This window comes from Aquarana catesbeiana, linkage group LG02 (assembly GCF_042186555.1).
Source record: "Aquarana catesbeiana isolate 2022-GZ linkage group LG02, ASM4218655v1, whole genome shotgun sequence".
Classification (NCBI taxonomy): Eukaryota; Metazoa; Chordata; class Amphibia; order Anura; family Ranidae; genus Aquarana; species Aquarana catesbeiana.
Window position 1 is genome coordinate 314521603 of NC_133325.1, and position 26622 is coordinate 314548224.

General features: G+C 43.1%; 1 protein-coding gene across 1 annotated transcript in view; it reads left to right on the top strand.

Annotated features, from left to right (window-relative positions):
- The window catches only part of CFAP97D2 (CFAP97 domain containing 2), a 57948-nt gene extending 32653 nt beyond the window's left edge, over nucleotides 1–25295 (top strand). Inside the window, exon 5 of the mRNA XM_073617933.1 lies at nucleotides 23888–25295. Coding sequence (XP_073474034.1) covers nucleotides 23888–24376 — 489 coding nt within the window. The 3' untranslated portion in view covers nucleotides 24377–25295. The remainder of the gene's footprint in view (nucleotides 1–23887) is intronic.
- The last annotated feature ends 1327 nt before the right edge of the window (nucleotides 25296–26622 follow it).

The window sequence follows — 26622 nt, forward strand, 5'->3', positions numbered from 1 at the left end:
AGGGGAGATATATTGTGCTGGGGGGGGTCAGATTTTTTATTTAACCCCCCTTCCAGCACAATTTCTCTCCCCTCCCAAAGTGTGCCCCCTAGCACATACAGCATGCTCTTATCCCCCAAAATCACTGCAAGTATTCTTCTTTGACAACTTGCCCCCTTCCCCATCTTCAAAGACAAACTGGCTGCTATTGAGGGGACAATTGTACCATCTGGAATCCTGGGAACTTTGCTAGAGATTCAGGGCAATTCTGGAGGAGGATGTAAGGAGGCACTAAGGGGGCACCCCGGAGGACGTAAGGGGGCTCTGACTAAGTTAGTACCGCCAGAGTGCCCCATTACATCCCCCCTTACAACCTCCAGGGTGCCCCCTTAGTGCCTCCAGAGTGCCCCCTTACATCCTTCAGAGTGCCCCACCACCAAAGTGGTATAGCAATGGCTGACAGACTATCAGGAGGTGATATTGCACTCCTCTTCTTCCTCTCTCCACTAACTACCCCCCCGCCATAGACTCCATACTCCTCTCCTGTACATATTACCCCCCGCCATACACTCCACACTCCTCACCTGTACATATTACCCTACCCACCATTATACACTCTGCACTCCTCTCCTGTACATATTACCCACCGCCATACATTCCGCACTCCTCTCCTGTACATATTACCCACCATTATACACTCTGCACTCCTCTCCTGTACATATTACCCACCGCCATACATTCTGCACTCCTCTCCTGTACATATTACCCACCGCCATACATTCCGCACTCCTCTCCTGTACATATTACCCACCGCCCTACATTCCGCACTCCTCTCCTGTACATATTACCCACCGCCCTACATTCCGCACTCCTCTCCTGTACATATTACCCACCGCCATACATTCCGCACTCCTCTCCTGTACATATTACCCACCGCCATACATTCCGCACTCCTCTCCTGTACATATTACCCACCGCCATACATTCCGCACTCCTCTCCTGTACATATTACCCACCGCCCTACATTCCGCACTCCTCTCCTGTACATATTACCCACCGCCCTACATTCCGCACTCCTCTCCTGTACATATTACCCACCGCCATACATTCCGCACTCCTCTCCTGTACATATTACCCACCGCCATACATTCCGCACTCCTCTCCTGTACATATTACCCACCGCCATACATTCCGCACTCCTCTCCTGTACATATTACCCCCCACCATACACTCTGCATTCCCTATTTTACATTACCACATTCTGCATTATACAAGTCATCTCAGACTCTCTTTAAGAACACCCCCTTTAAGCCAATATTTAGTGCAATTTAAGACATGTCCACAGTTCATTACGACACGCTTTGCACACCATATTGTTGTTGTTCTTGATGCCTAGGGCCCACTTTTTGATCTTGCACACAGGCCCGCTGATTTCGTAAAAAAAAAAAATCATCCTTTTTTTTGGGGGGGGGGGGGGGGGGGGATGGGGGGTCCCTGAATGGCAGTTTGGAAATGTGGTCACCCTAGGTGGCAGGAGGCAGAGCTTACCTCATGTAGCAAGGCCCCAGGCCTCCTTTGGTCTGATGAGAACCTCTAGGGCCAGGGATAGCTGACATCCTTCTGTATGTAGTGGGTTGTGAGGCATAGTGGGTGCAAAGATGGTGAAAGTCATTGGGCGCCAGACACTTCTTGGATGTAAAAGAGGTTTTATTTCTCTTAACAGTCCTTTTTGTATTTTTGAGGGGAAAGAGGGTTAGGACCAGGACACCCTTAGATAGGCGCAAACTCAATTAGCAGACTCTGAGACTTCAATAGGAGGACAGCCATGCAGCAAGAAGCCACATCTGCACGTGCACGTGCAGGATTGATGTCTCCTATGGCAACAGTCTTTAACAGTTCCTAACACAAAGCGTAACAGTTCTTTCAGCTTCACTACAATCTCTCCTTGTAGTTCTTCCATACACTAAGCTCCTGGTCTCTCATAAGACCCACTGATTCACTGCCACTGAATCCCTTGAGCTCCTCCAATCTTCATGGTGGTATCTTCCTCAAGCGTCACACCCCGCCTCTGCTGGGTCCCTAGTTTGGCACTCTAGATCCCTCTCAAACCTCACCCACGCTGGCCCACTCGGTCCCTAGCTTGACACACAAGGCTGCTCTGCAAGCGTCACCTCCACTGGCTGGGTCCCTGGCTTCATTCCCACTAAAGTTTCCCGATTCTTAACTGTCCCCATCTGGTGACAATGCTGCTGTGGTACTTTCTTCAGTTACTCACTGTGGTCCCTGGTAATAAGGCGGATAGTCCCTTACTGGCGATAGCTTCCCCTCTACCTCCGTCAATGACAGGTTCCCCCGGCCGGCAGAACCGTCACTTTTGGTTGGACTGCAAGCCTGCGCTGCACTCTTGCTTCTGGATAAGCCCTCAGACAGCCTAGCAGCCAGATGTGCCTGGGATAGACCCAATCTCCGGCCTAGCAGCCCGGACAATATGACACACATCAACACAGACAGCTGTCCAGGTGACACAGAACATAGATCACCTGATTCCACCCGTATATATAGGCTTTCCCAGCAGGCCAAGGGATTCAAGAAAACCCCTGCCCATTGGCTGAGATACCGCACATACCCATAACCTGACCTTGAGTTGCCCTTCTCATATCTAGTACCACCAAGTACCCAGTCACCTAGTGGTAGAAGAGAAAAGTACAACAAGGCCGAATTTAGGTAGAAATCAACAGATCTCTATCAATCAACCAGGATAACTACTCCTGGCCAATAAATTTGTGAGGAGCTCCCTGCCTAAACTTCCAGGCAGAGGGAGAAGATACCGCCTCCTCCTCGGCAGAGGATCCTGAAGGTTCAGGCTTTGATTTTGCGATGATACCACCATTTATTAAGGCAGTAAAATCTGCACTGGAATGGGAGAATCCGGAACCTCCTCCAAAGAAGGAGAAAACTTATTATCACACATCATACAATCTGATTTTAAATTGTGTGGCAATCGCTGCACAACATGCATTAGGTGCCTTTTTCCTTTCAGGGCACCCCAAATGCGATGTGATTCTGCTGTGATTGTCACGTGGGAGAACGAGCCTTTAAAAACATTGTGGGAAGCTTGTCGCCCCTAAATAGGAGCAGGGGCTTCTTTTTGCACACGTAGGGAAGCCAAGTGAATAGGCCGCCTCCAATGCGAGTTGCAACATTGCGTGCAAATTGCTCTTTGAAAATCGCATAGCAGAAACACTTGTCCCCTCTATGTGATATCAAATGCCTCTGAAAAGTGACCTAGGCACAGATCGCTTTTCAGTGCAATAGCAGAGCCTGCTGCAAGTGTGAACAAGCCTTTGGGTTTCATACCTAAAGAACCTAAACTTAAAGAAACAAGTAGCTACTTTTTCTCTTATGAAATAAATAAGAGGCCTGTTTCAGGAGGAATGGGAGAAGGGAGAGAAACTCCACCTCAACCAATATGTTACAGAAGTTGTATCCACTCACGGAGGAGGCTGTGGCTCCTTTATCTTTTTTTTTTATATAATCTTTATTGTATATTTTTCAAATATAACAAATAACAAATAATAACACAGAGGGTATAAAAAAGAAGAAAGGGGAGGGGGGGATCCAATAAATCACAATGCAGTACCATAAAGGTATACAAATACCATACATATGAAAAGGATGTGTTTTAAAGATTGAATAGAAACAAATAGTGCAAGCTTATACTAAAACCTCCACGAAAGTGTGTCACGTGAGATACTTGTGACTTCCTCATCCTGCGTCCACCCTTGTAATAGAGGTGGAATCTATAGTTGAGACCACTTTCATAACTAGTCAGGTTAACAGTAACTGTGTTAAGGAAACAATATCCTGTTAGTGTCTAAGGATTTGACCCAGGCAGGAAATAGGGGGGGGGGTGGAGATGGGGGAAAAAAAAAAAAAAAAAAAAAAAAAAAAAAAAAAAAAAAAAAAGGGGGGGGGGGGGGGAAATTGGTGGGGAAGGTTGATGGGTATGTCTAAAAATCACTGATACATCTGCCTAAAGGCTAGCACAGCTGTGTGCAGTAAAAGTGCAATATCATTATCATTATGTGGATCCTGGTGGTGAATTAAGTACGCCGTGGCCCTCACCCTCTGAAGCCGTTTAAAAAGCAGCTCCAACAATGTCCGACCTACAGGAAGCGGCCCCGGGGGAAACCTGAAGGGGGGACGCCCTGTCCTTAGACTTATAATGTATCCATGTTGCCCAGATTGCATAAAATTTGTCAAACTTATCTTTACATTTTGCCATCCACTCCTCCGCCGCCATAACCGAGTCAATCAGGCCCATCCACTCAGTACGTCCCGGAATATGGGTTGATTTCCAGTGGACGGGGATCAAACGCCGTGCAGCATTCAAGAGATGTGGGAGTATCGACTTCCGGTATTGACTTAGTGGGGTGGATGGCACATGCAGTAGGAACTCCAATGGGGAGTCCGGTAAATCCACGTCTAGGATAGCCTTTATCTGGGCTCTGACATCTAGCCAGAAGGGTCGGAGCCTCGGGCACTCCCACCAAATATGTAGGAAAGTGCCCCTGAGCCCGCAGCCCCTCCAACATGCCTCCGAAGCTGTCGGATAGATTTTCGCCAATTTCGTTGGTACCTTATACCATCTGGTTAATAGTTTGAAACAATTTTCCTGCGTTTTGGTGTCTATTGAGCTTTTATGAGTTAGCCGATAAAGGTTATTCAATTGGACCTCAGTGAATGTGTGTCCCAGGTCCCTTTCCCACTCCCTAATGTATGTTGGTTTGTTCTGAGATTCCGCAGACTGCAGCATCTCATAAAGCAAGGAAATGGAGTGAGAAATGGGATCCTCGGATTTACATAGTTTTTCAAAGAGGGTTAGTGATGAGGGGGGTCGCACCGGAAAAGGTAGACTCTTAATAAAATGCTGTAATTGTCTATATCGCCATCCATCCATAGGAAAGCTACCAAACTGGGATCGGAGCCAATCTAAGGACACCAAACCCTGTTCGTGAATAAATCGTCCACAGCGAACCTCCCCATCATTGGTCCAATTACGAAGGTATGAAAGGTGTTCCCCCGGAGTGAACCAGGGAAAGCCTCCTAACGGTGCAAGCGGGGATGTTGGCTGTGACAGCTGCTTCTTTGAGTTGATGGCATCCCACAGTCTCAGCACATGTATAGTGATCGGGGAAACAAAGCTCGAGAGACCTCTGTTCTCTCGTGGGAGCCAAGGGGCATGGGACAGGTTGCGCCCCGCCAGAAACTTCTCGAGAGGAACCCAGGCCTTGGTGAAGGTGTGGTGGTGCCAGTCGAGAACTCTCTGCAGGGCCACTGCCTCGTAATATTTGCGGACAGAAGGCACTCCCAAACCACCCATATTTTTAGGGCGTTGCAGCGTGCGGAGGGCTAAGCGGGGTACATGACCCTGCCAAATAAACTTAACAAAAAGGCTGTTGAAGGTCGAGAAAAGAGATCTGGGCAATGCAATAGGTATCATCTGGAGAAAAAACAGGATTCGTGGTAGTACATTCATTTTCAGTATGCTGACCCGTCCCATCCACGAAAAGGAAGTGCGATCCCACCTAGTTAAATCAGTTTTGATAGTTGCGAGTAATGGTGCAAAATTGCATGAGTAAAGTTGTGTTATATCTGCTGGGAGGTGGATCCCCAGGTATTTTAAGGAAGAGCAACACCACGTGAAGGAAAAGGAGGCCTGTAGTTGGGAGCGCATCGCATGAGGAATATTGAGGGGGAGAATCTCGGACTTGCTATAATTAATTTTGAAATTTGATAAGGTACAGAATCTTTTTAATTCGGCCATGATGTTAGGTAGGGAGATCAGTGGGTCTGTAACATAGAAAAGAACGTCGTCTGCATACGCCGATAATTTATGCTCCGTCGTTCCCACCGTGAGCCCCTTAATATTAGGGTTTGCTCTGATTATGTTGAGTAGAGGTTCTAGAGTGAGGGCAAAAATCAGGGGAGACAGAGGGCACCCCTGCCGTGTACCGTTTCGGATAGGGAAGGGGTTAGAAAGCGTTCCATTTACTTTAACCTGCGCTTCGGGGGAGCTGTATAATGACCCTATCCATTGGAGCATATTACTTCCCAGGCCCAATCGAGAGAGTACCGCCTGCAGGTAGGCCCAGTCCACCCTGTCGAAGGCCTTCTCAGCGTCCGTAGACAAGAGAAGACAGGGTGCACTGGGCCGTCGCAGGTTCGCCCAGTGTATCAATTGTATGGCTCGGTTGGAATTGTCTCTAGCCTCCCTTCCTGTTATAAAACCCGTTTGATCTGTATGAATCACCGAAGGGAGGATAGGTTTGAGGCGATTGGCTAATACTTTCGCGAAAATTTTGATATCAGTGTTCAGCAATGAAATCGGCCTATAGCTGCTAGGGATGGAGGGGTCTTTGCCCTCCTTTGGAAGGACGGTGATGTGCGCCATCAACGCGTCCCTCGGGAGGGTGGTGCCTGAAGCTAAGGCATTGAAATACGTGCACATTCGGGCAGCCAGGAGGTGAGAAAATTTGCGGTAGTACGCATTGGTTAGCCCATCAGGACCAGGGCTTTTCCCATGCGGAAGATCTTTAATGATTGCTTCTATTTCCTCTACCGCCATAGGCTTATCAAGCTGAGCACTGATTTGTTGCGATATTTGTGGTGTGAGAGCCTCCTCCAAATATTGCGCAATACAGTCCGCCTTCTGAGAGGGCGTATGTCCTACAAGTGTGGCTGGGAGTTGATAAAGTTGGGCATAATAATCGCGAAAGGCATCTGCAATTTTAGAGGATAGTACAGTTTGGGATCCCGATGGTGTTTGAATTTTATGGACATGTCCGGATGCACGTTGCCGTTTCAGGGCCCTGGCCAGTAATTTGCCACATTTATTACCAAATTCATAGAATTTATGTGAGACGTATCGGAGTCTATCACGGGTTCGTTTTTCTAGTAGGTCTGAGAGCTGTGCCCTGAGGGCTGTTAATTTCTCGTATAAAAGAGGGGTCAATTGCCGTTTGTGTTTGAGTTCAACTGTGCGCAATTGTGTCAGCAAGGATTGGAGTTCCCCACAGCGCGCTTTTTTGAGCCTAGCTCCTTGTGCAATAAATTCCCCTCTTATCACAGCTTTATGTCCCTCCCAAACATATGCCATCCCAGTTTCTCCCGTCGCGTTTTCTTTGAAGTACATAGAAATCGTATCTGTCACCTTAGCTAGCGCTACTGCATCATCTAGCAGGTTTTCGTTCAGGCGCCAAGTCCATTGGCGAGCCTCTGAAGACAAAGGTGCCAGGGAAATGGAAATGGGTGCATGATCGGAAATCGTCATAGATCCGATTGACGTGCCAGAGAGCGACTCCAGAAGGTGTTGATCTACCAATAGAAGATCTATCCGCGTGTACACTTTATGTGTTGCAGAGTAGTAGCTGAAATCCTTTACAGTAGGATGTGTCACTCTCCAGCAGTCAATCAGATGACTAGCGTGTAGGGTTTTACGGAAGCGCTTAAGAAACGCAAAGGAGTGCGTAGAGTGGCCTGAAGAGGTGTCTAACTGCGGGTCGGGGCATACATTAAAGTCCCCTCCCACAATGAGACGCCCCTCGCGAAAATCGGAAAGGGAATCTAGGACCTTCTCCAAAAAGTTCAGTTGCCCAGAATTGGGAGCATATAGCGCTACAATTGTAAATTTTTGGTTGTATATAGTGCCTTTCAAAAAAACAAATCTGCCTTCAGGATCTGCGCGGTGGTCAATGGCGATAAAGGGGCAGTTTTTATGGATCGCCACCGCGACTCCACCTGATTTAAATTTGGGTGAATTGCTGAGGAACCATTGATTGTATATGTGTGTGGGGAGGCGAGGGACTGAGTCAGCTCTGAAATGAGTTTCCTGTAATAATAAGATATGTGCACCAGATCTCTTTGTCTCAAGCCACAACTTACTGCGTTTGGATGGAGAACTCAGGCCCCGTACGTTGTATGACACGACTTTCAGATCAGCCATTGCTGTTTGTCAGTAGGGTCCCCCAAAGGGCGTGAAGAGGACGAGGAGAGAGCCACGGCGTATCACCCGGCAAATCTAAAGTGCTGATAAGAAAAACAAATGAGTATAACCCATGTAACAGACAGACAACCCTTCCATAGACATCATCATGAAACATTAGGGAGAAAAGCAATAATAAAAAAAAAGAAGGGGGGGAAAGCATTGGAAAAGAAATTAAGAACATCAAGAAAACAAAAAACGTAATAACCTGTGGGTATTTAATAACCTCTAGGTGCAACGGTGCAAAGATCGCCCGCCGGCCTAATGGCAACATAAAATGCAGGCGACCATCGCATCGTGCACTTCCTTCTACAAGGAATGTAACTCTCATGAGTTTACCTATGGGGGGAAGGTGGAGAGTCACTAAACAGGAGCCCCAACTGAGGGGACCCACTCCTTTATGTGAGCACCTCTAAAAATCAGATGCATGTGAGAATTATCTGCAACAGCAAAAATTGAACCAGCAGAATTTAGAACCAAAACACGGACATAGCACCAGTCCTGTAGGTAGAAGGTTGAAGCTTCTAAAGTCGTTCCTCCGCCTCAACGTATAGTTGGGGAAGATGGAGGACCCTGCTCCGTTGCATCAGCTTGTCTGTTCCGGGGCTTGTTGCGTCTTCTGCGGCGGGCTTGCTGCCAAGGTTCCTGACGGGCTGGTAGTGGAACTTCAGAGGAAATGCGCCAATCAGGTATGTCCACAGGGGGGAGGCCAAGGCGTGAGAGGAAATGAGGAAGATCTGACTTGTTCCGCAAAGTGATTTGTTGGCCATCTTTTGTGACGGAAAGGCTGAAGGGGAATCCCCAGCGGTATACCAAGTGTGCCTCCTGTAGGACTGCCAGCAGAGGCTTCAAGGCCCTGCGCTGCATCAGCGTGCGTCTGGATAAGTCCGGAAATAAGGACACTTGTGCTCCATCAAAATCCACATGGCGCATACCCCTGACATGAAACATGATGCGCTCCTTCACAGTATATTTATGTAGTTTACAGATAATGTCTCGTGGTTTGTCAGGGTCTTCTGAGGGAGGTCTAAGGGCCCTGTGCGCCCGATCGATCTCTATGTGGTCGGGAGCTTCTCTCCCCAGGATCTGGGTGAACAACCCCTGAAGGGAGGGGATTATGTCCCTAGGGCCTGTGGCCTCTGGCAGACCTCTAATACGAATGTTGACCCTGCGACTTCTATTCTCCACATCATCAAGTTGATCGAGCAAAGAGTCAATCCGTTGGTCCTGCATTTTACTGTGTGCTTGTAAAGCCTGTAGGGAAGGGTTAATGTCCTCCACTGTCGCTTCTAGGGCCTCCACCCTACCTCCTATGTGGGCAGTGTCAGCTTGTAAATCCTCAATGTCTTTTCTGAAGGCCTTCTCCATGCGGGCCATGAATCCTTCAAGGTCTGCCCAGGTAGGGAGGGCAAGGATATGGGACCTGAGGTCGCCGTCATCTAGGGCTATGTGTGGGCCTCTGGGCCCTGAGGCCATGTGTTGGGAGAGTCCAGAGGTGGGGGAGGGAGAGGCGGCCGATCGGGCCGGGAGAGCGTGCAGCGGGGTATGATCATGGCTCTTCCCTACATCTCTCCTACCCGGGCTACTGAACGGGCTTCCTCTGGAGTCTGGAGAGGATGGAATATGGGGGGATGCCGGTGGATGGTGCGGCGACATTGCTGGGGGTGCCGCGTATGCGGCCTGAGAAGACTCACCCGGCGCCATCTTGGGTTCTGCTCCCGTCCGTCTTCCCCCACAGAAAAAGGCCTCAAGAGAGCTGGAACGAAGCCGTGGGGTTCTCCGGGGCTGCGGGGATGGCTTCCGCCGTGTCGGCATCGCACGGAGCCGGCGTCAGGGTCACTGTGTGCTGCTGCAGGAGCGATATGTGGAGCGGGTCAGACGGAGCTCAGCTCACACACGTCCGCTCTGTTCCATGTCTCGGCCACGCCCCGTGGCTCCTTTATCTAACCCACCAACGGTGGATGCGGCAGTCACCAGACTGGCCAAGAATGTGACACTTCTGATGGAAGACTCCTCCTCCTTTTCGCAATATCCTTGATAGACTCATTGACATGAACTTAAGAAAGTTTTACCTTGCGGTAGGTGGTGCTTGTAAGCCCGCCGTTGCTTAACATCCATAGCAAGCGCTATGTGAGTGTGGGCGCAGAAGTTGTAGTATGCGATCAAAAACCAGCTGCCAAAAAAAAAAAATCATCAAGGCTCTTGATGAGATAAAACTCTCTGTGGGCTTCGCAAGTGAGGCAGCTATAGCATCATTCGATGGTCCTCCAGAGCCATGCTCAGCTTAGTCACAGCCAAAAGAGCATTGTGGCTTAAACCCTGGGCAGCCGACCCATCCTCAATGCAGAATTGCTGTAAACTGCCTTTTGATGGGAAGGCGCTGTTTGGCCAAAAAAACTGGAGACTACCATCTCCAGGGTTACAGGAGGAAAATCAGGTCTTCTGCGCCAAGATCAAAGGTCCAGACACCAGAGGGGGTAACCATCCAGAGGAGTGCCAAACAGGTACCCAGATCTTGGAGGCTTTTGCCCATCCAAGGACTCCAGAAGGGGTTGGATGGGTACACAGTCAACCTTCGTAAGATCGCAAAGAGCTAAGGCCCCTGTGGGTCCCTCAGATACCCAGAAGCCCTTTTAACGCCAGGCCCGCCTAGGAAGCAGTTGGAACCAGGCTGCCCAAAGGGCCCAGTTCTGGCAAGACCACTGCCAAAATCCATGGATTTAGTCCGCAGTGGCCATTATTGGCTGTTCAAACGACCACCTCTAGAACGACCTCAAGAGGCTGAATCAATTTATCCGGATAGAGAGGCTCAAGATGGAGTCTCTCCCTACCATAATCCAGGTTATTCAACCAGGAGACTGGAAGATTTCAGTGGTCTTGCAGGATGCTTACAAGCAGATCCTTCAGTCATACCAGTAGTTCCTCAGATTTGCGTTGAGGGACAGGCATTACCAGAGCCAGCTGGAGCCTACACAGAATATGGTCTACCTAGGTGCCCAATTCAATACTCAGGCGGCCACGGTATCTTTGCCACATCAGAAACCCCCCAAAATCAGGAAGAAGTTCCAACAGGCATTGGCTACACCAGTGATGTCAGCATACCAGTGCATGAGTCTTCTCGGGACAATGGCTTCATGTATCCTGATGATCCCCTGGGCTCACTGGAAACTTATGCCCCGTACACACGGTCGGATTTTCCGATGGAAAATGTCCGATCGGAGCGTGTTTTCGGAAATTCCGACCGTGTGTGGGCTCCATCGGACATTTTCCATCGGATTTTCCGACACACAAAGTTGGAGAGCAGGAGATAAAATTTTCCGACAACAAAATCCGTTGTCGGAAATTCCGATCGTGTGTACACAAATCCGACGGACAAAGTGCCACGCATGCTCAGAATAAATAAAGAGATGAAAGCTATTGGCCACTGCCCAGTTTATAGTCCCGACGTACATGTTTTACGTCACCGCGTTTAAAACGATCGGATTTTCCGACAACTTTGTGTGACCGTGTGTATGCAAGACAAGTTTGAGCCAACATCCGTCGGAAAAAATCCTAGGATTTTGTTGTCGGAATGTCCGAACAAAGTCCGACCGTGTGTACGGGGCATTAGAGTTTTCCAACAAGGCTTCCTGATGCAGTGGAAGAGAGTTCATCTAGCCCAGCCAATCAGGATTACCAGCCGGATGCGACAGAGTCCCTGGTGGTAGGCGAAACAAGAAACGCTAAACAGCATCGTCCATTAGGGCTGCAGCCATGGATTATTGTTAACACAGATGCCAATGCAGCAGGGTGGGGCACCACCTGCAAACAACTCAAGATCCAGGGCAGAGGGGAATTTCCCACTCAGGGCCTAGTTTCCAAAATTTTACCCAAAATAAAGGGGCAGCAAACCTGCTGGTGGAGCACTTCATGAGAGCGGTACTTAGACTACGCCCTCCCAAGAGAAATAGGTTCCCTCAATGGGACCTGACAGTAGTCCTCAATTTTCTAGCAAACCCACCTTGTGCTCTGACAGAATACTGTTCATTATGGGATGTCACCTTAAAAACGGCTTTCCTAATAGCCATAATTTCAGGGGGAAGGGTGTTGGAACTCCAAGAGTTGGGGGCAGCCGAACCTTATTCCATGTTCTTCCCAGACAGGGTTATGCTGAGACCACTGGATCACTTTGTCCCAAAAATGGCATCGATAGTTCATCTCTCCAGTGAATGGCTGCTTCCAGCCTCCCTAGCAGAATCAGATGCTGATCTGCACGAGATGGACATTCCAAAAGTCCTCAAAGCCTGTTTCCAGGCTACTTCTACATTTAGATGTTCTGACAGACTTTTCATCATACCTACCGGAAAAAGGGAAAGAGGCCTCAACCAGAACCATCTTGGCCTGGATAGTAAAAACGACTCACCGTGCATATAGAGCAGCTGGGAAGGATCCTCCAGAGGTGGTTAGAGCTCACTCAACCAGGGCGATGTCTTCTTGTTGGGCGGCACAGCCAGGAGTGTCTCTGGAGACAGTCTGCAAAGCGGCTAGCTGGTCATCGCATCATACGTTCTTAAAACACTACAGGGTGCATCCAGCAGCTCTTACTACAGTAGAGTTTGGGAGGAAAATTATCCCAGCTTCTATGTCTATTGTTAACTCTGGGATATGATTCAAATGTATCCACAATCTGCATCTCATAGAGTATGTATTTAAAAAAAGCTGCTAAATAGTTACAATACAACTTCACCATTTAACAGATAAAAAATGTTTAAAGTCATTGTTCCCATTCAGAAAAATCAGCAACGCATGGAGAATCTATCATTTCATTCGTGCAATGGGAATGGTACTGAAGGGTGTTAATTTGTGTGGGATTAGGGGCAGGTATCTTGTGGATGCAGACATTGCAGTTACAATAGGCAGTTTAGACCAAGGGTCTGAGACTTCTGTGTCCTTCCACTGCAGCGAGAGGTGTAATTACTACAAACTGCAAAAAGAACTACACAAGTTACTAAACGAATGGCTGGGGAATAGAGGGCATAGCGCCCACCGGTCCTTAAAAAAAAAAAAAAAAGGGCAGGTGCCTTTTAATGAGGAAACTAAGTCTTAGTTTATCTGTGCCTGTAAACCTGTGTGTGTAAACAAGAAGAAATTATTTAACCGCTTGCTTACTGGGCACTTAAACCCCCCTCCTGCAAAGACCAATTTTGAGCTTTCAGCGCTGTCACACTTTGAATGACAATTGCGAGGTCATGCTACACTGTACTCAAATGAAATTTTTATAATTTTTTTCACACAAATGGAGCTTTCTTTTGGCGGTATTTAATCATCACTTGGGTTTTTATTTTTTGCTGAACAAACAAAAAAATACAGAATTTTTTGAAAAAAAAACAAAAAACATGTTTCATAGTTTGTTATAAATTTTTTCAAACGGGTAATTTTTCTCCTTCATTGATATTCGCTGATGAGGCTGCACTGATGGGCACAGATAAGGCGACACTGATAGGCACAGATAAGGATGACACTGATGGGCACTGATAAGACGGCACAGATGGGCACTGAAAAGACAGCACTGATGGGCCCTGATGGGTGGCACTGATGGGTGGCATTGACAGATGTCACTAATGGGCACTGATAGGTGGCACTGGTAGGTGGCAATGGTAGGTGGTATTGATAGGCAGCACTGGTAATGATGCACTGATATATTTATAGGCGGCACTGTGGGCACTGGCAGGCGGCACTGTGGCCACTGATAGGTGGCACTGTGGACACTGATAGGTGACACTGTGGGCACTGATGGGTGACACTGTGGGCACTGGTAGGTGACGCTGGTGGGCACTAGTAGGTGATGCTGGTGGGCACTGGTAGGTACCTCCACAATCGGGAATGATGTCCCTCTCGCAGCCACCGGTGATCGTCTTTTTTTTCCTCCTCACGCTATCAGCATGAGGAGGAAAAATATCCGATTACCGGCTCTGTTTACATCACATGATCAGCTGTCATTGGCTGACAGCTGATCACATGGTAAGGGGTCTGGATCGACCCCTTACTACGATCTGTGATCAGGCGAGTCTCATAGACTTGCTTATCACAGAACACGCAGCGCGCAGGCCACTCAAGCACAGGAGGATGTCCAGGGACGCCCTCCCGGCAAATTAAGTCCACACTGTAGCCGTCTTTCGGCTATAGCGTGGACAGAAAGTGGTTAAAGTTAAAATAGAACTATAGGTAAAACTTTTTTCTTCATTTTTGATAGAGCAAGGGAGGGTTATAACCCATGTCAGATCTTTTTTCACCATCTGTGTCCCAAACAGGAGCTGAGAGGAAGTCCCTGAAATTAAGGTCACAAAAACTAGTGTCTCCATTGGAAGATTTCCCCGCTATTACTTTTCTGGGGACAACCCAAAATTTGGGAATGTCTTTTACTTTCACTTTCAATGATAATAGTGTAACGAAATGTCTCACTGTAGAATAATTATATTAATTCGGCTTTATAATCAAGATCTGTATTTATGCAGTCTGGGTCCCTTTTAAGCTTTGACATTGAAAAAGCTCACTCAGCTCAGCATAAGATGAATCTTGAAATAGCTAGGTTGTGTGCATGTCATTTTTGTACCAGTTGTTCTCCATGTACAAAGTAAATGACTAAAGGTCAGTAGGTCAGTGGTTTCACAGATAAGAATATACTCAGTATATCTGTCATAGACTTTATTGTAAAGATCTTTTTAAAGGTAAAAACATATATTATCTATAATATAGTTAGTTATTTGATATAGTTATTTAATTAGTTAGTTAGATTGAGTTTGTGTGAAGTAATATATATTTATATATGTATCCAATTATAGTTTAATATGCATTTGTAAGGTTTGGTACAGAATTGCATTTCTGTAGCTTAAAAGATATCCATTACAAGAATTCGGCCATTTGGAAAGGTCATTCACCTTTAGTTTTTTATAAGAATCTGCTGTGTGTTACTGACAATCAAGAAGTTTAAGAGACGTGTTAGCTCATAGGAAAGAGAATATTTAGAAGAATCACGAATAGGATCATTTCATTTTTAGTTCTAGCCGTATATGGCTATGGCTATAGTCTGCTGACTAGTAGATTTGAAATAGTATAAAAACGGAGTGACACTTCACTTCAGGACGCACGCACGACACACCACTACACTACACAACACATGTCCTTCACACACACACACAGAAGGACTTCACTACTTTTTCACATACACAAGGAAGGACACACGCATCCTTATACTACAGAAGACATGAGCTGAAACATCTCTTGAACTCTCTTGATACAAGTTTTTGTTCCTATTCTCTTTTGTTTTACTACATCAAGCTGTAAGAATTTAACTTTGTATATATTTTCAAGTAATTGCCAAGTGTGACCAAATAAACTCACACTTTGTTTAAAGACAGTCTGGCTACTGAACTTTTGAACAAAACGCCTAAGACACTGTTGACATAACACGTGTCTGTGAGAAGAGAAGGTTTTTACACCATTTCTACATTTTTACATTGGCGATTGCCAGCCAGTCCAGTTTTTTTTTCCCTGTTCCTCGACAAAGGGGAGAGACTCACACATTTTCATGATTGATCAAGTCTCGGGAAAAAACGATCAAAGAACCTAGAAAGAGGCGTTTGTGTTCCATCAGACGAGGATGAAAGGTCCAAGGAACTGAGCCAGCTAAAGACGAGAAATTCTTCTAAATATGATATGGCATCTGATAATCAAATATGGAGGAACAACAAGCTCCAAGAAGAAACTAAGTAAAGAACCTAGAAGGAGGCGTTTGCGTCAGATGTGGACAACAGTTCAATAAAAGTTGAGGGTGAGTTTTTCTATGTCTGTTTTCTCACCTCTAGCCAAAGTTTGTAACTTTGAAAAAAAAAAAAAAAGGAAGACCCAGCCTACGAAGTTGATTGTCAAGGCCATTTGGACGATATGCTTCAAGTTATTGTTGGAAATCCAGGACTTTGTTTGTGATGAAAGTCGGATTTTGATGTTTGAAGATGGAAAGTCCAAGAAACAGGCAAAGAAAAATCAACAGGCAAGAACACTAAAGCACACTAAAGCACACGACAGCACACAATACTAGGAACAAGGCAAAAAGCTACAAGAAAATGATTCTTCCAAGAAAAAGCAACGAACGAAAGAAAAAGCAACAAACGAAAGAAAAGGCAACGAACAACAAAGTTAAAGGACATCATTCATCTCTTGTTTTTTTTAAGTGCACACGGGACTATCATACTAACAAGGGGTGAGTGTGTTTGTTTATATAGAATGGTAACATGGGATGGTTAACATCTCAAGGCTCAGAAGTATTTTCCTGTACCATCAGGAATACATGCAGTAGTAAGGTAATTAATTAATGCCAGAGTGTAAAGAAGTTATTTAACATGGAAACTAAGTTTAATGCTGCATGTAAATGTTTATGAATATTTTAGCCCTGAACAACAAAAAATGTGTGTTATTACACGTGGTCATTTTAAAACACATATATAGGGGGCAGAGAAAAAAAAAGTTTTCAGAGAAAAAAGTATTGCTTACGATTGTGGAAAGAACTGTATGAAATTGAGATTATGGAAAATAACATGGTGTCTAGTGTCTTACAAAAATCCTACAGATTTGGTTGTAAGAAATAATAAGTTAAGGATTGAACAATTTTTAGAAAAATTCCAAACTTGGATTTGGTTATTAAATTAAAAGTAGTAGATTGTTCTAATTTATTTAAGACCACCCAGAGAAAATATTAAAATATGAAAGTTGTGTTCAATCTAAAAAAATTGTAAAAATAACAAATTGTTAAAAGTCTTTGTAAATGAGTATTTCTGGTAAAAGTAAGGACTTTGATTGAGGGAGGAGTTTTCTCGGGGATATGGCCAATCGCAGTTTTTGGGCAGGACCCAATCTGTGAGTTTCACGAGATTGTCCTCTAAACAATTTTTTTGTCATTACTATAATCAGGAAAGTCATATAACGTAGTGTACATGATTTTTGGCAGATGTACAAACAAAATATGTTTAAAAAGTGGTAAAAAGGTTAAACATTTTAAAAACGAAAAACTAGATTGTTACCGAATTATACAGTGTATTGTATACAAAGCATGATAGCTAAGACTGATTGTAACAGATCATTCTCTGAAGAGTTTGTGACATGCGAGGAGTGTATTACCAACAGAGAAATGCAGATCAAGTTACACAGACTAATCAGACATGCCATAACATTTTTCACTTCTGTGGATCAAAACACAACACATTTTTGTGTTAAGTCTTCCAAATATCTGGAAGAGGATTTATTGACGAGAAAAATGTATTTTTAAAAGGTATTATTACTTACTAAAGTAATTGTTTTAAAAAAAAATAAGATTTTTTGGGCCTTAATAACTTTTCTTAAGAGTTCATTGAGATTTTTGTAGACAGAGTATCTGTCTGAGTAAATTTTAATGAATTATATAGGCTTAATGTAGGGCAAATATTTTTAATTACAAGAGAGAACTTATATACAATAATTTGAAGATCTAAAGAAAGCCCTTATTAATTTAGTATTTTTGATTAATATAGAGATCTCTCTCAGCCATTTTACATTTAAGTGTATGTGGGTGATGAGACAATTTCATTGGTATTTATAAAAAATGTGTTAGGAAGTGCATTGTCCAATGCTACAGGTCAGAGACAATGTAGGTTTTGCACCATTTGTTTTAAAAACATCTTATGTTACACTAAGGGTGTTATTATAAGGAAAACAGAAGGTGTCAATGCACACAGCTTTGTCTAGTGGCAATTGGATGTTAAAAAGATCAGTTGTAGTGGTATATAAAAATACATGGGGATTAAATTATGCAGTGTGATGGAGCCACCGTTCTGTAAGTTAATCATGAAAAAGTCACTTTTTCAACTTTTAGTGGACATTTATTGGGAAAGAATTTCTTGTGCTTCTATAGATGGATCCAAATATTGGCACAATGGAATGACAATATTAAACTTTCTGTAAGTGTCTGCATTGAAAGCTGATCTTAAGACTGCCATGTGTTTAGCAGTCAGAGTGACAGGCATGTGTGGTTCATTCAATCATACTGTATGAGAGAGTATGTCAGTGTAAAGGAAACAATACAATAATATGGTAAAATTATTCTTTTACACAATTTAATATTAGTCACAGGATAAAGAGGGGGACTATGACATTTTGTCTTAGAATCAGTACAGACTGATGAAGATAATATTTATTGTAAAAAAATAATTGATTCCAACAATAATGGATAGAGTTATTTTTAAATGAAAATATTTCTTTTAGCATATCCAGGTACCTGACTGACTGACTGATTGATTGATTTTTTTGTTTAAGCTAATGAAAGAAATTCTGAACTACTCATTTTAGAACATTTTGTCATCAAACTTCTGAATATTGTTTTATTGTTTATAGAACAATCCAAAAGGAAAGAGTAACCTAATACTACAAAGTATTGAGGAATTTGGCAAATCCATATAGATTATATTAGTTTTTTTTCCACCTACTAAAGGAGGATATTAGGATATTGGTTTTTTTTTTAGTTAATGTTTCTTTTTGATAAATTAATTGAGATAATTCTAGAAAAAATAATATTTTTAACAAAAGCTAAGTTGTTGTGAACTTATGTCATATTCCATTGGGGTTGGATTTCAAACCATGGAATCAGATTATGATTTAAAATTTTGCAGGACATGTATGCAATTTTAGGTGTTTAGTAAAGTTTTTGTTTCTTATCATCTTAAGTACTTAGGTATTGTAGAACATATGAATAGTATTATAAAGTCTAAATAGGGTAAGATGATTCAAGAATAAGGTAAAGATTGGGTGACTTATTTACCTGTTATAGTCTTAGTTTAAAAACTTTATTATTTTCTAAACATAAGGTTTGTTAACTTTTGAGTTAATGACAGGATGTCTTTTGAGATTAGCATACTCCGTTATTTTTATATAATCTGTTGTATAGAAAGAAGTGTGGTTGCAAACTTTGCAAACAACAGGTACAGGTATTTCAGAAGTTTGTTCACAAATTATGGCTAGGCCTTTGCTAAATTTAAATAGAAATGATGTCTTGAATGAGATTTCTACTTCTTATGAGTATGTTTAGTAATTTATTCCAGTAGCTAAAGTTATGGTTAAGAATTATAGATCTGAAGGTACCAGGGATGCAAACAGATGTCGATTAGGATGTCAATTGGAAAGATTATTTTGTTATTTTTAAGGTACATTGGAATTATACTTTTTGTTTCTAAAGAATTGGTAATAAATAATAAAAATAATTGGTAAAAATAAGAACTAAATGGGTAGGATGTAATCAGCAGGAATGTTTCAGTTTGAGGAAATACCTCAGTGACAACTGCTCCCGGAAATATATTATTGCATCCTATAGTTATTATATTTATTATCATGATATTATGTATTTTATTTCAAACATATATTATGGTTAGAATGAAACGATTTTATAAATTGATTAAGGAAGAAATGAAAAAAGGTGAAAAATTATGACAGGTATTTTTAGTCGGAAAATTACTTCTGTCTTATCTGATCCTATGATGAGCTGTGGTACATCTGGAGCAACTGATTCAAAATGTGTATGAAAGGGACATAAATGGAGTGCGCGTGATTTAGTTAATATAATAAATTATATTCAGGGGGGATTGTAGAATAATTATATTAATTCGGCTTTATAATCAAGATCTGTATTTATGCAGTCTGGGTCCCTTTTAAGCTTTGACATTGAAAAAGCTCACTCAGCTCAGCATAAGATGAATCTTGAAATAGCTAGGTTGTGTGCATGTCATTTTTGTACCAGTTGTTCTCCATGTACAAAGTAAATGACTAAAGGTCAGTAGGTCAGTGGTTTCACAGATAAGAATATACTCAGTATATCTGTCATAGACTTTATTGTAAAGATCTTTTTAAAGGTAAAAACATATATTATCTATAATATAGTTAGTTATTTGATATAGTTATTTAATTAGTTAGTTAGATTGAGTTTGTGTGAAGTAATATATATTTATATATGTATCCAATTATAGTTTAATATGCATTTGTAAGGTTTGGTACAGAATTGCATTTCTGTAGCTTAAAAGATATCCATTACAAGAATTCGGCCATTTGGAAAGGTCATTCACCTTTAGTTTTTTATAAGAATCTGCTGTGTGTTACTGACAATCAAGAAGTTTAAGAGACGTGTTAGCTCATAGGAAAGAGAATATTTAGAAGAATCACGAATATGATCATTTCATTTTTAGTTCTAGCCGTATATGGCTATGGCTATAGTCTGCTGACTAGTAGATTTGAAATAGTATAAAAACGGAGTGACACTTCACTTCAGGACGCACGCACGACACACCACTACACTACACAACACATGTCCTTCACACACACACACAGAAGGACTTCACTACTTTTTCACATACACAAGGAAGGACACACGCATCCTTATACTACAGAAGACATGAGCTGAAACATCTCTTGAACTCTCTTGATACAAGTTTTTGTTCCTATTCTCTTTTGTTTTACTACATCAAGCTGTAAGAAGAATTTAACTTTGTATATATTTTCAAGTAATTGCCAAGTGTGACCAAATAAACTCACACTTTGTTTAAAGACAGTCTGGCTACTGAACTTTTGAACAAAACGCCTAAGACACTGTTGACATAACACGTGTCTGTGAGAAGAGAAGGTTTTTACACCATTTCTACATTTTTACACTCACACTCTGCTTGAGTGCTTTCGCCATATACCACTTCCTCCCAGTCTGAATATAGATATCAGATATTCCAACTGCTCACAAGCACAAAACAAGACAATACTTGTTTAGTTGCTAAACATGGACTCTTTTATTAGAACAAAAATACAAGTCTTATATACAGTAAAAGAAGAGGTTCCTCCCTCCTGCTCATATTAGTGTAACAATGCACCTGTAACCAGAAACCTAATTAACATGAGCTAATTAACAAATCCCTTAAAGCAGCCGATGTGATTCCGTGCCCTCCTGAACATTGTTATGATTAATCAGGATTTCACTACAGGTCAGACTTGTTGTCACTGAGCTTCACACAGTATATTATACATTATCATAAATATCAAAACAGAACTCCTTCATACAATTGCAGGGTTAATTAGCACAAACAACAATGGGTGAAAGACTCTTAGAAGCTGTGGCAAGCCAGACTAGACTCATTTATATTCTAGAAGACAACAGACAGGTGGATGGAGTTGATGACATTAGCATCTAACAGTATGTGGCCCAACAGTATCAGTCACTATTTCTAATATGGCATATACAGGGTTCCCAGAGTCTGTGTGTCTTGGGGGGATATGGACCTGAATCCAAAGTAACACCACTTCAAGGGTCTCCAGGCATACAGCTCACAAAGTGCACCATTCCCCCAAATGCCAGGGCCCATGATCGGTAGGCAAGAGGCTAGCATTCAGTCCCCTCCAAAAGCCTCTGTCCTGGCTAGGTCTGTCAAAAATAGTAAACAGGACAAATAGAGAGGGGGAATCTTTGCTTTCACACTAGAGTGCTTTCACACTAGAGCGGTGCGCTTGCGGGACGTTAAAAAAAGTCCTGCAAACAGCATCTTTGGGGCACTTTAGGAGCGCTCCTAAAGCGCCCCTGCCCATTAAAATCAGTGGGCAGCACAGTTGAAGCGCCTGCAAAGCGCTTTGGCAGCGGCACTACAAGGGCGCTTTTAACCCTTTCTTTGGCCGTTAGCGGAGGTTAAAAGCGCCCCGCTAGCGCTGCTAAAACGTTGGAAAGACGCCGCTAATACTAGCGGTGCTTTACCGCCGAAGCCCCCACTGCCTCAGAGTGAAAGTGCCCTAAGTGTTTTATATCTCCACTCTATCTAAAAAGAAAAAAAAAGTTTTGCCTTTAGTTACAGTGCCTTGAAAAAGTATTCACACCCCTTGAAATCTTCCACATTTTGTCATGTTACAACCAAAAACTTAAATGTATTTTATTGGGATTTTATGTGATAGACACACAAAAAGTGGCACATATTTGTGAAGTAGAAGGAAAATGATAAATGGTTTTCCACATTTTTAACAAATAAATATCTGAAACCTGTTATGCCCCGTACACACGGTCGGAGTGTGTTGTCGGAAATTCCGACCGTGTGTGGGCTCCAACGGACATTTTCCATCGGATTTTCCGACACACAAAGTTGGAGAGCAGGAGATAAAATTTTCCGACAACAAAATCCGTTGTCGGAAATTCCGATCGTGTGTACACAAATCCGACGGACAAAGTGCCACGCATGCTCAGAATAAATAAAGAGATGAAAGCTATTGGCCACTGCCCCGTTTATAGTCCCGACGTACATGTTTTACGTCACCGCGTTTAAAACGATCAGATTTTCCGACAACTTTGTGTGACCGTGTGTATGCAAGACAAGTTTGAGCCAACATCCGTCGGAAAAAATCCTAGGATTTTGTTGTCGGAATGTCCGAACAAAGTCCGACCGTGTGTACGGGGCATTAGAGTCTGCAAAAGACTTGAGACTGGGGCAGAGGTTCACCTTCCAGCAGGACAACTACCCTAAACATACAGCCAGAGCTACAATGGAATGGCTTAGATCAAAGCATATTCATGTGTTAGAATGGCCAGTCAATGTCCAGACCTAAATCCAAGTGAGAATTTATGGCAAGACTTGAAAATTGCTGTTCACAGATGCTCTCCATCCAGTCTGACAGAGCTTGAGCTATTTTGCAAAGAAGAATGGGCAAAAATGTCACTCTGTAGATGTGCAAAGCTGGTAGAGAAAAACCACTTGCAGCTGTAATTGCAGGAACAGGTGGTTCTATAAAGTATTGACTGAGGGAGGACTGAATACAAATGCACACCACACTTTTCACACATTTAGTTGTAAAAAACTTTGAAAACCATTTATCATTTTCCTTCCACTTCACAATTATGTGCCACTTTGTGGCGGTCTATCACATTAAATCCCAATAAAATACATTTACGTTACGTGCCCCACATCAAGCAGCTTGCTATGGGGGCACCCGAGCTGAGTCACAGCTCCCTGTGTCCATTCAGACACGGAGCCCCGACCCAACCCTGCCCCCTCTCTCCCCCGATAGTCCAGCTGACTTTGATTGACAGCAGCGGCAGCCAATGGTGTGTCTCAGCCAATCAGGAGGGAGAATCTGGGATGGCTGAGACACTTGTGGACATCGCTGGACAGAGAGGGACCTCGGGTAAGTATTGGGGGCAGCTGCTGCACACAGAAGGCTTTTTATTTTAATGCATAGAAACCTTCTGCCTTTACAACTACTTTAAGTTAGCATTGGAGCATAGTCATCTTTAACTGCATCTTTAATCTTTTACTAATACATGGCCCAGAGTGTGTGACAGGGTCCTGACATTTCTATATTTGATATAATGAAGTTTTGTGGGTAATGTCATTGAAATTCTGATGCTGCAGTCACACCCCAATATTGGAGCTTAGTTGGTTGAGCCACCTCCTCCATCCAGTTTGACTGTGTCCCCCAGTCAGAATGTAAGACTAGAGGCTATAGGGCAAACTAATTGTCTGCAATTGTACTTAGGCTTGTCAGGACTAGTCTTATAGCTGATAATTTTTAATAAACGTTAAACTGGAATACCGGCCATATATTAGATTACTCTCCATTTATGTAAAATACTAGATCTTCCTGCAAAAATTTAGCAGCCTGAAGGTTTAACCGACTGGCATGTTAATATTAAATTGCAGGTATTTTAAAAATTATGTTCTGTAATTTCAGATTTTTGGGATAATAAATGTATGCTATGGTTATTTTGTAAAATATATTTATCCTTCAGAGACCAGAAATCTTGACACATGAAATTAAAACCAATCTTTTTAATGTGTTGTTTTTTTGTAGACCTCAAGAGGAAAAAAGAAATCTTCAATGCAAGAAGCTGAAAAGGACTTCAGAACTGAAGACAAGAGTAGTAAAGATGATGCTGACACAGAGAAGGGATCAGTAAAGAAAGAGGAAAACATACCACAAAATGCACAACTTAAAAACAATGACAGTATGGCTGTCAGGGAAACTAAGGATCACAAGGAAGCACGTAGTGACAAAGGAAGGGATCAAGAGGCAAGCCAGCCTAGAACAGAAAGCAAGCCAGAGGAAGTCCATGATGACATGAAGGAGACAGAAGATCAGTCGGGGATAGGTGACAAAAAAGAGGAGGCTTCTAAAGCACCAGAGGATGAAAAGGAAGACAGTTATTATGACACTGGCAGAGAAGAAAAATCATATAGATCAGAAGATTCTAAAAGTGACCAAGAGGAAGATGATGATAAAGAAGCGAAAAAAGAGGATGAGGAATCACATCATGCAGACTACAATTCAGATAAAGATTAGATTATTAATAAGAATAATGTTCTGAGTACAGTCATCTCTTGCTGTGAATGGTCTTATTTTATTGCCCCCAACTCCCAGGTGCAACCCACCAGGCAACATACTTACCTTCCAACCCAATCCAGTAATGTTTGCTGTGCAGCCCTAACCAGTACCACACAGCTTTCATACTGCACATTTGCACCGCAGCCCTGTTCTTTCCGGTTGGACAGGCATCCTTAGTAGGATTGTTAAAAGTCACGAAAAACAGAACTGTGCTATATGAATGCGTTCATTGTGCACATGTGCAGTATGAAGCGGAGCTGGTGGGAGGTTTTCTTTGACTGCAAACATCACTGGATCAGGAAGAAAAGTATTTTAATAGATAGCCTGCACTCAGGGGGTGTTGGGGAATTAATTAAAGGTCAACTCTAAACTATATGTAGTATTTAGTAAGTTGTGGAATCTACTATCAGAAAAATATAATCACAAAAAGGACAACGAATAACTGTGAAGAATTGTCTTGGACCAACAATTTATTTCATACATGCATTTTATTTCAGTGTAAACAGTGACACATACCTAGTGCTGACTATAACAATTGAGATACAATGAGCATTTAATCTGTAATAGCTGTTATACATTTAGACCATATGCACCAGGGCAGGGCTGGGAACCTTTGGCCTAGGAGCCAAACACAATGAACTAGCCAATTTATGGTAAAGAAAGTGTACAAAGCAAAGTGTGCCATGGTACTGCACTGATTGAGGGGCTTGGTGAACGATTAATGTTCCTTTCAGAACACTTCCCTCTGCCAGATGTTGTGATTTCAGGTTTGAAAGTCCAACATATCTTATTTGTACTGGCCCACAGGGCAAATACCCCCATTTCCCAGCCCAGTCCTCCTAATGCTATTCTCTAGGACTTTGAATGAACGCTGGAACAAAGAATAAATGAACTGTTCTGCACAACAATTGGGTATTAGTGTCATTTCTAAGTCTGCACAGAAAACATCTGTAAGCCGAATGGTTGACAGTCAGGACTGCTTTGTCCACTTCTTGAGATATATTGATTATGCTTCAAAGTAAAAAAATTCCAGAATACTGTATCCATTATTTGTGGACTAACCACCTTCCTACTGCTGCATTGTAAAGATAATGGCAGTGAGATGGACATCTATTACTGGTGTGCCATTTATGAAATGGCACTGTAAAAAATAAGGCACGGGCAGCAATTGTATCCTTCAAACGCCTGTGGTAAAACTGATATTAGACAGCTTGCATTACAAACAAAAAGCACAGAGCCAATCCTAACGGATTTGTGCCTTGCAATTGCTCTGATGGCCATTCACAGCAATTACAAATGTAAATACAGCATGTCTTTACATCTGAATGCCTACCCCTTCCTCCTCTGCTGCTGATCCATTTCATTCTCCTGCATGGTTCTGTGAGTCAAACTGCTCCCACTGACCATGATTGAAAAAGGGGACACACCCCCACACTCATTGTGGGGGATAATGATCACTGCTGAGCACAGCAAGAGGGCACACAAGGGGCATATGGACTTCAAAAGAGCACACTGATTACCAGTGTTACTGGGGAAAACATCGCTGACTACCAATGTTAAGGGGCAAGCACCACTGATCACCAAAATTTTAAGAGGTACTCACCACCAACATAAGGGTGCGCTAACTCCTGACCACTAAAAAAACCAAGCTTTTCTGTGCATTACATAGTCCTCACCCCTGAGCTCTAACTGCTACGTGGTATAAGCTACGTGTGAGCAGGTGCAGCAACAGAAAACGCTCAGAGTCCAGTTGCAGAAAACAGAACTGTATTGAAAGTGAGGTTCAGCAATAGACAACAAGCCTAGCGGGAAGGCACCTGGCCGAGAACACTCACAGGATGTAACAGCGATGAGTAGTAGCAGAAGGTCTCTGGTGTGCCGATAGCGTCTGTGGGGAGGCTTCCAGGTACAATGGTGCGTCCCTGCATTTTTCCTACTCGTCTGGAGCCTCTCTCTGGCGTCAAACACTGTCCCTGACAGACGGTTGACCTGTCCTTACTTTGAAAAAAAACACGCTATGGAGACAATTGTAAATACAATTAAATAACAATACAAATGTGTACATTGGGCTGCTGCTGTAGTGCAAGGTAAAAAACCCGAAGTGAATGAAATGTGAATGTTATACTCAGTGCTGCTCCAATAAACAATTGCAGCACTAACCCACGGTGGAGCTGCTGGTTTAAGCGGGTGTTACCTTCACCTTG